The 15805-nt window shown below is 42.4% G+C and overlaps 1 protein-coding gene and 1 long non-coding RNA gene across 4 annotated transcripts in view; both read right to left on the bottom strand.

The window, feature by feature from the left end:
• Window positions 1-15805, bottom strand: part of TTC7B (tetratricopeptide repeat domain 7B) — a 105515-nt gene that overhangs the window by 14276 nt on the left and 75434 nt on the right. The window contains exons 18-21 of one of the 3 annotated variants that reach the window (XM_081017471.1): window positions 15199-15366; window positions 12807-12857; window positions 8618-8758; window positions 2704-2906 (exon numbers count right to left, since the gene is read on the bottom strand). In XM_081017471.1, coding sequence (XP_080873597.1) covers window positions 2704-2906; window positions 8618-8758; window positions 12807-12857; window positions 15199-15366 — 563 coding nt within the window. The remainder of the gene's footprint in view (window positions 1-2703; window positions 2907-8617; window positions 8759-12806; window positions 12858-15198; window positions 15367-15805) is intronic. The other 2 variants (XM_081017472.1, XM_081017473.1) reach the window with 2 other exon arrangements.
• LOC308470716 lies at window positions 9091-12795 on the bottom strand. Its single transcript, XR_013982591.1, has 2 exons — window positions 10998-12795; window positions 9091-10808 (listed from the first exon to the last, which is right to left on the bottom strand). It is a non-coding gene; the product is annotated as an uncharacterized lncRNA (long non-coding RNA).

The raw sequence follows: 15805 nt of genomic DNA, 5'->3' as shown, positions 1-15805 counted from the left end.
GCAAACACAAACTGTGACTGCTCACTTGCATATATTAAGTAAACACTTGACACTGAAAACACCTAAGTTTCCGGGGCAGCGTAGGACCCAGCCTGCTATAATTGGCAGGGGCCCAAAATGTAAAGGGGAAAAACATAAAGGGAAAAAAGGCAAGAGGACATGGGGAGGATGGGGAGGAGGGCCACACTCTTGTCTAAATCTTAGAAATTTGTGTAACGTTTGTTGTGGAAGGGGGGGAGGAGGAGGGAAGTTATCCTAGCCCATTTTCTATCAGCTGAGGACAAGAGTCTCTATGGCATTCAGAGGAGTCTTTACTGGAAATATAATAGAAACTGCTTCTTTCAAGTTGAATTCAAGTGGGCAAGGCAGGGGATTTTAATGTATGGCTTTTATTTTAACATAAGTGTGCTGCTTTCTGTCCACCGCCCACGCGCTTTACAAGGTACCTTTTAGCACTTGCCAATGTGCTTAATTATCTCGAACAGCCGGAGAACCAAAAAAGAAAAGAAAAAGAAACCTTCCCCTGTTCTGTGTTCCATTCTGGTGTTTGCCTTATGTGCTCTTTTTCGGGATGCAGGGAGGAAAAGCCTCTCTGAATAATTTATAGGGGCCTAGGCAGAAACAAGCTCCTACTTTTGAATAAAAACGTTGGGTACAAGGAAGGGATTATAACTTTTCCACTGAGATCTATTTGCAGCAGAGGTACTTTGAACAGCTATGTTAAAATGGGACAGTGGGGTTTTGTTTTTTCGGTTTTTTTGCACAGCAAAGCTACGTTGAAAAGGCTACTCTGCAATACAGTTCTAATGGAACAGACCAAAGATACCATTCCTGCCGGACGAAAGGAGATTCCCAAACTTGCGCCTATAAGTTCTGTACCACTATGAACCGTTCGCTAATGCCAAACTAGACATGGCATTCTTTAGTCCCTCCTGGCTGGTTTTAACAAATAAGACAAATAAAACAAGACACACACCCCCTCCAATAGACTTGGACTGTGTTGTTGTGGAATGAGGCAGAGAGAGCATGAATACCTTGCCATCCTGGGGTGCCTTCTCCTAAGTTATTACATTTATTTCTTTATATCACAGGCGGTTGCCCCCCCCCCCCAGTTTTGAAAGATTAGCATTCTAGCCGCCTTGGAAAATAATATCAAAAGTCTTCCTGCCCCCCCCCCCCTTTTAAATAAGACAGTCTTCCAAAAGATCTATATTGTAGGACATCCCGTATCGCTGGAAACATATTTGCATTGGGTGTCTTATATCTTTGTCTTGAATTGTATATTATATATTGGGATGTTGTGTGATTTTTGGCATCATCCACATGTTTGAAACTATATAAGGTATCACATTTATTAGTAAGAAAATGTAGAGGAAAACCAAGGGAATTTCACTGTTGTGCCCCAGTATTTCAGACTCCCCTTCCTCTGTTAATAAATGTGAAACACACACACAGCATTTAGAAAGAAAACTTATTACAAAACCTGCAACCACTTGAAGAACTGAAAAAGAAATTTGAAATCAATACTAATTTCCATCCACATGAAGCAGAAGACATGAATAGGAAAGAGGTAAAAATATTCAGTTAAGTTGTACCGAAAATCAGATGCAACGAAATGCCTTATGCAGCAGTTAAATGCCTTATAAGTAATTCATACTGTGAACAAAATCAAAATGAGCATGTCAGCAGGTCCAGTGCTGTACTGCAATCTGGGAGAACAATCAAAGCTACACTAACACCGGTGCAGAACCTACAGCCCACAGCCTAATTAGGCTCACCAAGGCAGGCATGGCGGTTTGGGCTTAGTCAAGCCACACCCACCCAGGCCCACGCAGAGCAGGGAACAGCCGGGTACATTTGCCCAGGTCTCAGAGGGCTAAGCTGACAGGGGCACCTGGGACTTGCTGCTTTTTTTCTTTGAGTTTATAACTTCATTCTAACAAGACTCCTGCCCGGGCCTCACACAAGCGCTATATGGGTCTGCACCCACTGCCCAAAAGCATATAGGACATGAGCTTTTGGGCAGATACAATACGTGGCTGGCCCAAATGTGGCTTGTGGAGGTTGCTGACCAGCTGATAGGTGTCACCTGCAGAACCCTGCGCTTAGTGTTGCATGTGGCTCTTTGATGCTTGCAGAGAGCTGTGTTCCTGTTGGGTTTTCTAAGCACGGAGCAAAAATGGATCACTTGACACCAGGTGATTGAAAGGGGGACACTCACCTCTCCTGGCTGCCTCACCTCGCCTCTCCTGGGTCTCGCTGACCCTGGGAAAGGCCCCTCAGGGCAAAAGGTCAACACTGACAACTGCAAGTTGTACGAGTCAAACTAGCAACCTCAAGAGAAGTTCCCCCTCTACTAGCTGACTGCAGCTGATGCTGCAACTGTGCTGTGCATGGGGGGGGGGCTGCCAAGGAGCAGCACTGGAAGTGGTTTGTTCCTTATTTATTATTTTTACCTATGTGGTTCTGTCCTCTCTTTCTCTTCTTCTACCACATAGCCTCACAACAGTTTTGAGACCAACGCCCCACATTAACTGAACTTACGGAACATCATTGCAGACCGCTCAACAAATTTCTAATCATCCAACTGTTTGTATAGTTGGGGCGCAATAATAATATTAATCACAAAGCACTTGACATATGCAAAGTCTTTTCCAGTGTTCAAGCGCTTCGCATGCATTCTGTGGTGTAAACAGGACTTACCAATCTCTGCATACTTTTGACATGCGTTGGGCTGATAGATAAGGCCTCTTCATACCAGCGTTTGGCTTCATCAATATTTCCCCGAAGTTCTGCCACTTGACCTCTCATGTACAGAACATTGTGAGACATTGGAAAGAGGTTAGCAGCTTCCTGAGTACATGCTGTGGCTTCTGCAGGCTTTCCAATTCCTATGTATACTTCAGCTGTAAGGAGGAGGAAGGAGAGAGACGAATGAATGGTCCTCCCTAATTAATAGGGGAGGAAGGGAAAGCAGAATGTTAGCCGCTTTGAGACTCCTTCGGGTAGTGAAAGAGCGGGATATCAAATCCAAACTCTTCTTCTAATATTCTCTCCATTGATTGTTTTATGGCTAAGTTCCCCAAGGAAACTACCTCAAGCAAAGATTTGCTCTCTCAGTTATATATATTCCAATCTTCATTAATTCTCTTGAGACGCCAGCTTTTGTGAATCCAAGGGCACAAAGGGTAGGGTGGGAAAGGAACAAAGGGAAACTTGGGCTTAGCTATGATATGGGACAATAATGAGGTTGCATGGGTTGTTTCAGGGTTTTTTCTCAGCTGGAACTTGCCAGAAATCAGTTCCAGCACCTCTCAGGTGGGCACCGTTGCCATTAGAAGAGAACAAGGGAGGCATTCATGATGAGTTCCAGCACCTCTTTTTCTAGAAAAATAGTACTGGGTTGTTTCCATATGAAAGAAAACAACCTTCAAACCTCTCCCATCTCTCTCCATGCTATTTCTATCTCTATGAGTGTCCCCACCCCCATCATTCAGCCTGGACACTGAGGTCCAGCTCCGAGGGCCTTCTGCCGATTCCTTCACTGCGAGGTTACAGGGAACCAGGCAGAGGGGCTTATTGGTAGTGGCGCCCACCCTGTGGAACGCCCTCCCATCAGATGTCAAGGAAATAAAACAACTACCTGACTTTTAGAAGACATCTGAAGGCAACCCTGTTGAGGGAAAATTTTTAATGTTTGATGTTTTATCGTGTTTTTAATATTCTGTTGGGAGCCGCCCACAGTGACTGGGGAAACCCAGCCAGATGGGCGGGGTATAAATAATAAACTATTATTATGTTATTATTACTATCCTTGAACTTTTTTAAAAAAACAACAACAACATGGCCCTGGAACAGGAGAATTCAGACAACATGCATTAAGGATGCATTTGAGACTCTTTAAAAACACAATGGGTGGGATTCAACTAAACTGTCATGTCTGCTGAACAAGGTCCAGTCACACAATTTGACTTCCCCCCCGCAAAAAATAATAATCCCCTATATCAGCTCCAGGTTGGGCCAGAGAATCAGGCAACTACTGTAGTTCCAAATACTCAGGGGAAAGTTGGACTTTTATTTCTAAGAGAGCAACCCCTCTCTCTACAATAGCAACCGCTTTTGAAACTGAGGGACAGTTTCATAAACTGTTAGCAATATGGGATGGGGAAGTGTTCAAAGGCGGGGGTGGGGAATCTGAGGAGCACATGCAAGCCTTTGGGGATTCTTAAAGTAGCTGTCTGGATCCCAGCCCAGTAAGTAAAGATTATTTTAACCAAAGGTGTGAAGGCATATATTAGCACTTAGTTCTGCTGGGAACCAGCAGAGGAAGAATAAAGGAAAATCTGAAAAGTTTGATGAAGCCCTTCCAATAATTGCATAAAAACATCAAGGACCTCATGAAAGCATTTGATAATTTTAAAGCCAATGTTTAAGTAAATTGCAGCCCAGGCTACAGAACAAAATGCCTTATGATTAGGCTCAGACGGGCACTCAAGTCTGTCTCTCAATGAGTTATTAATGATGAGGGACTGCATGCAATTTGTTTCCACTGACACTTTCAGGCATTTTCTCTCCCTCTCTCAAATTTTGCTGATATCATTCATACTGCTGTGAACTACCTCAGTTTTCACGGAAGCAGTAAAGATGCTGATTTATAAATTCCCTATATATCTCCCCTTTCCTGCTCACTTGTACTTTAATAACCAAACAACATCTACACGCGCACACACAATTGTGTTTCCCCCTACCCATCGCTGTAAAATAATGTGGCTGATATATAAAAAACTGCTTCCATACAAAGGTTTTTAAATAAGTGCTATTTACTATCATCAGCATGATAGAAATAAGTGAAAAAGTGACAGCCAGGATCCCAAGGGCCATTCATGATGTACCACAGGGACATTTACTTAACGTACTTTCCACTGTAGTAACAGTGCCTTACAACAAAACAACACAACACCATACTGTACTTGTTAGGCCTATCTTTCTGATGACAATCCACCTCTTACTTTCTCTCCCACCCGCCCACCAACCCCAAATATTATGGGACCATCCAAGGTGGCGCTGCATACAATGCAAACAGTGGGGTTCTGGCATTAAAGTTGGAACCCCTTCTCATCAAGGTGTGAAAGAGAGGGAAAAAGACAATTTAACTCAATGGCATCACCCTGGTTCTATTCAAACCAGGGCTCAGGAACATCTAGCTGCCCAGGTATGCCAAAAAAGCTTGGGAACAGGAGGGTTCAAAAGAGTAGCCAGGCTTAAAAAGGTCAAGGGACCCCTGACCGTTAGGTCCAGTCACGGACAACTCTGGGGTTGCGGCCCTCATCTCACTTTACTGGCAGAGGGAGCCGGCGTACAGCTTCCGGGTCATGTGGCCAGCATGACTAAGCCGCTTCTGGCGAACCAGAGAAGCACACGGAAACACTATTTACCTTCCCGCCGGAGCGGTACCTATTTATCTACAGTGGTACCTCAGGTTAAGAACTTAATTCGTTCTGGAGGTCTGTTCTTAACCTGAAACTGTTCTTAACCTGAAGCACCACTTTAGCTAATGGGGCCTCCTGCTGCCACTGCGCCGCCGCTGCATGATTTATGTTCTCATCCTGAAGCAAAGTTCTTAACCCGAGGTAATATTTCTGGGTTAGCGGAGTCTGTAACCTGAAGCGTATGTAACCTGAAGCATATGTAACCGGAGGTACCACTGTACTTGCACTTCATGCTTTCGAACTGCTAGGTGGGCAGGAGCAGGGACTGAACAACGGGGATTCAAACGCCGACCTTCTGATTGGTGACCTTCTGATCAGCAAGCCCTAGGCTCTGTGGTTTAGACCACAGCGCCACCCGCACCCCTTGTAGCCAGGCTTAAACAAGGCCAATTATGCAATTCCAACTCAAACAGATGGGAGGCAGAGTCTGTATGAGTCACAGAGTAACTCAGGACTGACTTGGGACATATTAGGTCTTGTCTGGATGCCATGCTTTGGAATTTCACGCAATGGGAGGCTGGTCTAGTCCCATTGCAGATGAAATTATTCCGGCAGGCCTTTGACTCATAATGTAGTCTTGGCCGCTGCAAAATAGGTGCCATTTTACTGGTGTATTTTATCTTCCTTGTTTAATGTTTTCACTTTGCATATTATTGTGCTTTATTTTATTTGCATTTCATTGCTTTTGGCCACCTTGAGCACCATTTGAAACATGTCAACCAACCAAAGTACTTCATTTAAAGGCCACTGTCTCAGGCTTGAAATAAGCCTCAAGGCTTTCTGAGGCTTACAGAAAAATAAAAAATAAAAAATGTATTTGAAGGACTGTTGTTCAAAAGAAAAGCTCCCCAAACACACAAGCACGCGTGTGCTACTATGACATCACATTTTTCTTCTCAGAACTATTGGGCATACCCAACAACCTCCACTAGTTGAAAGAAGTCAGCACAGAAAAGGCATTAGACAAGTTTGATCTTACAGAGGACTAAAGAACAAAACAAAAAAGTGAAACTTAAGCTGCCGTAAGACTCTTGTGACTTTTTGGTTGGTTCTAACAAAGGTATTGCTCAGCTATGGATTTAGGAGTTACCTTTGTTTTTTTAAAAAAACCTAAACACAATCATTCTAATTCAAGGGGGAACAAACAGAATTTGGAATATTTAAATATGGGAAATGTGTAAATAATACACCTCCCACATTACTGCTCCAATTAAAAAGGAGCTTTCAAGTTGGAAAGTAGGGTGGAAGACCCAAACACGTATCATCCACATTGTGACTGTTTTGCACTATGTCTGGAATTAGTAGGTAAGCATCTAATTTATTTGGCCTGATAAAACATAATTAACAACAAGATGTTTTACAACATAACAAAGTTTAAACAAATCAAACTGTTTTGTAACTCAGTACCATAAATTGCTCCCATTTATCTGTCCCTTTTATATAGCATAAAAAGTCACACCATACACCTTTATATTTCCAACCTCAAGGCTCAGTTCAGATCTGAGGTCAAGTACATTCTTTTCTTCCCTGCAACATTCTTCCTCTCTTTATTTATTGTTTTAGGAAGCAGACAAAGGCTTCTGTCCTAACCTTACGTACCTGGGAGCACGCCCCACTGAACTCAGTGTGATTCGTTTCTGATTAATATACGTAGGATGACAATATACAGTTGCAAACCTATATGCCCTTACTGGGAAACTGGTAGCTGAGATTTCCTATTCTTGTTTTTATCATCCTGCTACTCCCACTACTAAATATTTTGAAACGGTATTTGTCTGCCTGTCTGTTTTCTATGCATTTTGGACACTTCTTAATGAAATTTTTGCATGATGGTTTCTGAGATCAAGGAGCAGGTATGGACATCATTGGGTGCCATTTTCAATCAAGATGGCAGACCGAACTTTTCAATACCGCACTGAGTTTTTGCTTTCTCAGCATTCTGGAGCAACGCTGGGTACAAGGCTGCAAGTTTCTCATCTCTGTATCCTACTAATGCACTCAGGACAGTGTACATGTCCTGCCCCACCCCAATCCTCAGAACAACCTTATGATGAAGATTAGCGCAAGATGGGTTTCATGAATGAGTGAGTAACCAGCATTCTAGTTTCTGTATTTGCAGACAACATCTCATTTGGGAAAATAATCTGTGGATCTGATTCCTCTAACTTGCTGTCTAAGACAATATAGCGCAGTTAACAGATACATCATATGGGTCTTCGGCTGATTTGTTTTGGGGAAAAGTGATTTTACTTCTAACCTGTATTTCAAAAACAGCATCGTTTCTTGAAATAGGTACATTATAGTCTCTGATAATAGCTTGCCACCTCATTTCTGGGTCGAACTGCCTTAAACGTTATTCCATAACTCTGTAATATCGATATCTCAATACTGTATACCTCACATATCTGAGCTTTAACACCAGAAGGTTCAGTCAACCTCTTTTACTCTATTAAAGCACATTTACATGAGTTTGTTATTGACACCTCAAGTCAGAAGAGCATGAGGCTCTTAATCTCAGGGACTTGGGTTCGAGCCCCACGTTAGGCAAGAAGATTCCTTCATTGCAGGAGGTTGGACTAGATGACCCTTGTGGTCCCTTCCAACTCTACAATGTTATTATTCTACATAAAAAATGTATTTCAGATTCTCCACCCCCCTCCCGAAATTAGTTTTAGCTTGCTATTCTCTTTTGCAGTCGGAAAAGCATATAATTGCAGATGGCATTTTATCTTTTTTGCCTGAAATTCATGGTTTGAGCTGCCCAGATTAAAGTTCACCAAAACAACGTCACTCTTAATTTTCAATGAGGCACTTTAAATTTCCATGACTTAACACAACCTGAGCAGCGGATGGGAAGGGGGAGGCGGGGGTGGGGTGGGGGACTCAACCTCCTGACAAGGTTGTTAAATACTAAATGCCATCCTCCCCTAGACTACTGTTTCATAAATTAAGCATACAATGTTCTTGTCTTGAAATGTAACGAAATGCCACATTCCGAATAAGTGTCCTTAAAAGCTGTGCTTTTAGCTGACATACAATAAAAACATTCTGCCCCGCTGAAGGCAATGACTACAGATTCCTGTAGCTAATGAGCAGGAAAAAAGAAAACAGCAGCTGTGCTCTATTACCTGCATGAAGCCAGATTTGAGCCAGAGTCATCCAAGGATGCAGAGGACCTTGCTTCGGAGCACTGCTCTGCAAAGACGAGGCAACTTCAGACAGTGCCTGCTCCACTCTAGAGGCTGCTATCGACGTCGCATGGATTGAACCTGCGGAAATAATAGACATAGCTTGCATCAGTAGAAAGAAAGAGAAAGCCTGGGCTTCAGCTGCTTGCTGTTCTGCTTTTTAACTCTGTGCATGTAAAGGTGTTGCGAAACCTTAAAACATCTATGTTTGCCAGGCTCCCCCTTCCCCGATTATAAGGATGTTAGTGTTAGTGAACCTGCATTGAAAGCCTATTACATTACTAGCGGAAATGACAGATGAGACTGGAGCAGCCACTTGTGAAACACAAAGCTTTCGACGACCGACAGCAGGTATACAAGTTCCACGCACACACATACAAGCTGTAAGACTCCAAGAGGTTTGGGGATGATGCTTATATGATGTAACACTTACTACTTACTCTTCACTGCTAGTTATCACTGAACACCCCACCTCCCTGGAGGGGTAATTAGAATACTATTTTAAGAATAATAATAGAGAGACTAAAATAACCTAAGAAATGCAGAATGATCTCAACGTTTCCCTGAACAGAAACCAATTAAGCTGCAAAGACTATAAAGTTCACTTAATCACCAATATTAGCAGCTGGGGAAGTGAACAGAATGAGCACTTCGTCCAAAATGGATTTGATAAATCTAAGGGGGGAGGGGGGAATCTAACCAACAGATTATTCTTTTCCTTGATATTTTTCTATATGTTACGGTTTATTGCTGTTAGCCAATTTCTATTTGATATGCATGTACAAATAAACAAGCGGCTCCTGCCATAATACCAGATATCTTCACATATCAGTTCTGCTGTAGTTCCTAAACATGTGAGACACTCACTGCAGCTCTCTAACGTGGTACCAATCAAACATGATGTTCCAAGACTTAAATGCACACTTGACAAAAGCGGAGGTCACCGAAGAATATAAACGAAGACTGAAGCATCAGAAATGTTTGCAAGGAGAAGCAGAGAGACGAATGCCTTCTTTGTCAAGCTACAAATAAACTGGGACACTCACCTAATCACCTTCTAATATTTCCTTGATGGTAATTTTGGAACAGAGCTGCTAAAATGTACCCCGAATAATGTCAGGTGTTTACATTGCAACTTCTTGTTCACACATAAAGTTATCGGCGTCTTAAGTCTGGCAAGAGCTCCTGGGGCTTTAAGACATGTGTGACAAGCAGAACTTAATCGACTGAAACTTTCCCTGGCATGCAGAAAGAGTAAATGTCATCTGCTGAACTGCTTGCCCCACAGAAGCTCCAAAAGGAACAGCTTTAAAAGAGAACTAGACAAATCATTGCAGGAGAAAGCTGTCGTTAGATCTCAAGCCACAATGGCTACGTTCTGCCTCCGTTGTTAAGAGTCAGTACAGTCGTACCTTGGTTCTCGAACTTAATCCGTTCCAGGAGTCTGTTCGACTCCCAAAACGGTTTGAAAACCAAGGTGCGGCTTCCAGTTGGCTGCAGGAGCTTCCTGCACTCAATTGGAAGCTGTGGAAGCTTCCAAAAAACGTTCGCAAACCGGAACACTCACTTCTGGGTTTGCGGCGCTCGGGAGCCAAAATGTGCAAGTACCAAGGCGTTCAAGAACCAAGGTACGACTGTATGCCTCTGAATACCAATTGCTGGAAATTCCAGGTGGGGAGATTGCACTTGAATCTTGCTTATGGGCTTCCCATGGGCATCTGATTGGCCACAGTGAGAACAGGATGCTGCAGCAAATGGGGCTTTGGTGTGATCCAAGAGAGCTCTTTTATTTTCTTATGACTGGAAATGCCATGGGCACCATGAATTCAAGATATTACATAAGTAATGACTTCTCATTATTGAAAAGGGGACCACTATGAGAGGACATTCATATGTTTTGGCACATATAAATGTGGTGAAGACTAACCAGGTCTTCCCCCCCAAACCAGCTTTGATACCTGATTTAGTACATATATTATCCCTGGCATCTAGGATTATGGCCCCTATAAAGCAGCATTCAAGTCAAGTGAGCCCCAACTGCAGCGAACCAACATCACCCTGATATGGGCTTAGCACCTCAGTGAAAATGAGGCCTATGTGGGAGATGGTAGGGATAAGGCAAACATCTAATCTCCATACACACATCTATCACAACAACTGTTCCAATACCTCCCATTTATGTTTTTCTAGTCAATCGCCAACTGGAGATTTTCTGCTATCAACTATGGCTTGCTTGTTTAACTAGAACACCCTTTTCATGGTCAGGGCTAAACTCTCTGAAAATAGCAAAAATCCAATATTCAGCTGTGGCTTCAGCCACCAAATTTGCTGCCTCACTTCTTATTACGCTGCATAGCTATTTGTGTACCACTTCACCCTATACCCGTTCCAGGAGTCATTATAAACTTAACGAAAGTAACTGAGCTACGATTTCATTCACTAGGATGAACCAGTGCTTTGTTTAAACGGCTTAATTTTATAGTGCTTTATTTCAACAAGGGACACCTGCCACTATTTGAACCATCGACAAAGGAAGCCTGTCATTGTGACAAGATGATTATTAAATTTTCCAGCATTTCTTGCTAGTGTTTACTTTGAGAAGGCCTTTTGTTTCTGAACAGCTGATAAATTGGCTGACTCCAGCACGGGGGGGGGGGGGGACGACAAACCAAAAGAAGACAATTCTGTATTGCTTTTCTACTTGAACATTTATGGGATGGGGGGGAATCCCCTTCTTAATATGATGAGCATGTTGCTACTTCCCCTGTGTTTATCTTTAGGATTGCCAAGTGAATGATGAAATGGTAAATACTTGACATAATGCAAATCCTTCAGAGGCTCACCCCTCTCCTTGCTGCAAAATGGAAAGTTGCTTTTCAATCAAATTTCATGAGAACAATGTCTTAATTAAAGGAAAGGAAATGAGCAAAATCATGCAAGGTGAAAACACAACCCGATTTCACATGCACACACAAAAAAAGCAGGTGCCAGAGCATGTAAGAGTGCCAAACTGTGATACATGCAGAGATCTGTATGCCGGTGCGAGTAAAACTCTCTCTAGATGAAGAGACAGTACATTCTGTAGGACCAAATAAAACACGTATGTGTACGTCTAATCTAGGGGTAGCCAAGTTTGTGCCCTTCAGATGCTTGGACTACAAAGCCCATTAGACCAGCCAGCATCATCAATGGTCTGGGCTGATGGGTGTTATAGTCCACAATATCTGTAGGTAATACCGCACTGGCTGTCCCTGGGCTAATCCCACAAGACGGTGGGCGATACCCAATGATAGTCATACTAAGAGTAAGAACCTTGACATCAATGGTGTCCACTGATTTCAATGGATCTAGTCCGAGTATGATGAACATTGTATATCACCCTTTATTAGCAACTGCAATAACTCATCCCCCACCTCCAATATGTTAAAAGGCTTCTCAACGTTTTCCAAAATGGATGGTGTACATCAACAAAGAGGAGCCTGGGGCTTCTATCAACAAACAAAACTTTCTTTGTTCCATAGGGTTGGTACATGAAACAAGTATCATGCGCTTTTTGCTAACTGATCGTACACTGCCATCAATATCATTTAGAATGGTGCCAAGACCACATAAATGGCTAATAAATAACAATACAGTATTAGGCGTAAGAATGCCAACAACGTATCTTAAATAAATTTTTTAAAAGGGCTTTTCTTTTTTTTTAGAATAGGTTAACCTTGCTTTATTTTCTTTTAAAATCTTTTTATTACAAGTTCCACGCCTTATTCCTTCCAGAGACTAGAAAATGAACTAACTGATCTGGAGAAATCATAAATATGGTGGATTACGGACTTATGCAATGGATTTTATAAAGTCAGCCCCTGCTCCCAAGAACCTTTATTTGCAGCCCTCCAGAAATTAATACTGCCTCTTTAATAACAGAACTCTAGTCCTAGCTGAGGGCATTCAGATCTCATAGGATTGCAGCCTCAGGGGTGACTTGAATGGCTAAGGAGCAGCAGCCTCGCTTTGCACAATGTCAAACCTCCATGACGAATGGACACACATTTACATTCTGTGGTGGAGGGAAGGTGTTATTACTAAGCCTTTAGAAGTTTAAAAATAGACCTGTATAGTAAATACTACTTACAAACTGAAAAAAGGGAGAAAAAACCATGAAAGTAAGCATCTGGAGGGTTGCCTTTAAACAACAGATCAAACCACAAATTAAAATCACGAAGGATAACAGCTATAAAACAGAACTGCACAAAAAAAGCAAAATACACTTCTGATAACCTTCAAACTGTAAGCTCGTTTTCTTGTTTTTCCAAAGGACAGTGAGCATTTCGAAATAAGAAGTTTAAAATCATGATGAATTTCAGGTAAGAATTTGGAGAAAGTTCTTGTTAAATAAATCCCTTTCATGTCATGTTAACAATCAAACTGAATATAGAAAAACAACAGAGTATACATATTGAGAGCAAGAAAGCTACAGAGGGTTTGGACCAAGTCTATCCATATGGATTCAATGGGGGAATGAAAGTGCATAAACAACTGCTCTGAGGTCAAATAATTGAGGCGCCTACAAAACTGCCACATAACTATATTCCCCCTCCCATAAGATATTGCAGCTCTCGCTGGAGGTAGAAAATTCACAGCCTGCTTTTGTGCTTTCATTTCTGCAGCATCTCATGATTGGTTCTACATCCCTATGGAAAGCTAAATGAGTTTGTGGCTTCACCAACAACAATTTAATGCTACGTGGGCTATGCTCTGTAGAGGCTCTGTTTTAGAAAAGGATATTGTCTATCACACTTCCCCAGCTGTTAGCTAGCATCTAAAGTAATAACCAGTCCTGAATTTTTAAAGTGTTTTTTTTTTGGGGGGGGGGGGAATAAATCCCCAAAAGTTCATATCAGCACCTGTAAGTGCAGACAGCACGCGATTCCAACCACTGCAAAATGAATTCTGACACAGATCCATCAGAGACCAGTAGACGAAGACCAAATGACAAACTACACCTCACAGCAATTTTCTGGGCAGCACCATTTCAGAAAGCAAAGACCCTTTTTCGTATGCTCCCTCATGAAGAAACCCCACCTCACTTCAGGTAGTAAACTAACACACCAAAACAGAAACGTTTAGCACAGCATCCTTTGAGATGCACTACTTGACTGCCTGGCCTGCAGCCCAAAGTAGCAGAGCCCAGAATTGTATCACCTTAGCTATGGCCTCACTTTCTGTAAGGTGCAGTAGGGCTCTTAGGGAGGTGTGATATGTTTTTTAATGTCCCATTGAAGAACCAGGATCACAGAAAAGCCTCGACAAAACAAGTGGGAGCAGAATTAACACCAATATGAAAGCACAAGTGCTATCCTTTCAAACAGCATCTTGAATAGGATCCAACTACATTGTGACCTGATTAATTTGCACTCCTTTGCTACTTATTTTCTAGCACCTGTCATCTAATTCTGTGCCAGAGACAACGATTTACTCACTCTACTCCTCCGAAATGAACAGATTAAGCCAATTTACGATAGCCAAAAACAAAAAACCCAACCCCCAGCAATCACCACAGTGCAAAAGAAACCTTTCCTGTCTTGAAGCTAGCGTCTAGGAATGAAAATTGTTGCCAATTATATTTAATTCTGTCAAATAAAGGTTCTAACATTTCAAAACGAGTTAATTGCATGGATGAGAACAAAATCCAGTCAAAAATAAAAAATGTTGCACCTATAGTACAAAAGGAGAAGTAGGAGCTGAGTTCCTACCACTCAAGAATCAGTACAGTACTGACAAATTTGGGCGCATACTTATAATACTAACAGCGTGTTTTCCGAGTGCTCCATCACACATGATGTGGAGGCACAGGCATGTGGACCAGGAGTTGCCGTGCCCTATGAGGGGCCAGGTTTTCTCCAGCTTGAGGCTTCAGATCCAGTGCTGTGAGGTGGGTTGGGGAGTTAAAATGGCAACCCCATCGCTTCTTCTTTCTTCTCCTGGCTCACAGCCAAGACATGGAAATCTTCCACATCCTGGTACACCCCCCCCCCAGCGTTAATCCTCGCTCCACAGCACTGCATCGACAATGGGTACCAATCCTTCCGCAACAGACTCTTGGAACAGCTGTGCCACTGACCCATAGCAATATTGCTAAAATGCCTTATGGCAGCACTTACTCAGTGCTCTCAGGGAGGCAATGGAGCCCCCTGGTGGTCCCTTGATGTAACATTTCATGAGCCTTCCAAGGGTATTGGAGTGAGGAGACTGATTTAAGAGCATGCCCACTTGAAACCATCACTGCTTACTTGAAGAAACATGGAGTATTGCAGCCTAAAACTCTGACTGTTTCAAATGCCCTAATTTTTTTTTAAAAAATAATCATCATCATTATATAATCCAAACAGGTAGGTTGCACTAATACCAAATACCTTGATGTCCAACAACATTTCAGGGCAATGGATGCTTAGCAGTTATGGAGATTATCAGAAGCACAAACAGAGCAAACTAGCACGCCTATCAGAAAGAGGAAATCAGTTTACAGAGTGGCGGTTCGCAGGGCCCAGGAACGAGGTCACAGTATGGATTGGTTGCATAGGGCCAGACAAAGGTATCGGATTTGGGATGAGGGTGAGGAGATTGAGGAGACATAAACAGGTGGAGAGGAGATTCTGTTCTTGAGAGAGGTGAAGATGTGGAGGAATCAGAAGCTAAAAAGTGAAAGAGAAAAATATAAAGAAAATGCCAGGAATAGGTTTTGAATGGATTAATGGATGCCATGAAAAGAAAAGAATAATCCTAATAATGTATAGCTCACTTAACCACCGCTAAAAAGGAAGCAACAGTTCACCACACAAAATATATTTTCCTACAACCACTGCAAAAAGGTCACTTTCCTTGCATGAAAAAGAAATTTTTTAAATGTTTACTGAGATTTAGTAAAACCAGTTTCAACCAAGTCATTTTGGAAAGGAAAACTGTTATAATGGAAACATTTGTAAGGCAAGCTATTTGGTACGTCCAGTAGGAATACAGATGGCAAAAATTATTTTCTGAAACAGGGGTAGCCAAGGTGGTGTCTTGCAGCTGCTTCGGACTCCAACTCCCATCAGCCCCACCTAGCGTGGCAATGCTCAGGGATGACTGGTG

The sequence above is a fragment of the Podarcis pityusensis genome, assembly GCF_964106645.2.
Source record: "Podarcis pityusensis genome assembly, chromosome: 1".
Lineage (NCBI taxonomy): Eukaryota > Metazoa > Chordata > Lepidosauria > Squamata > Lacertidae > Podarcis > Podarcis pityusensis.
The sequence above is the reverse complement of the archived record's forward strand: the minus strand, read 5'-3'. Positions and strand labels throughout refer to the sequence as shown.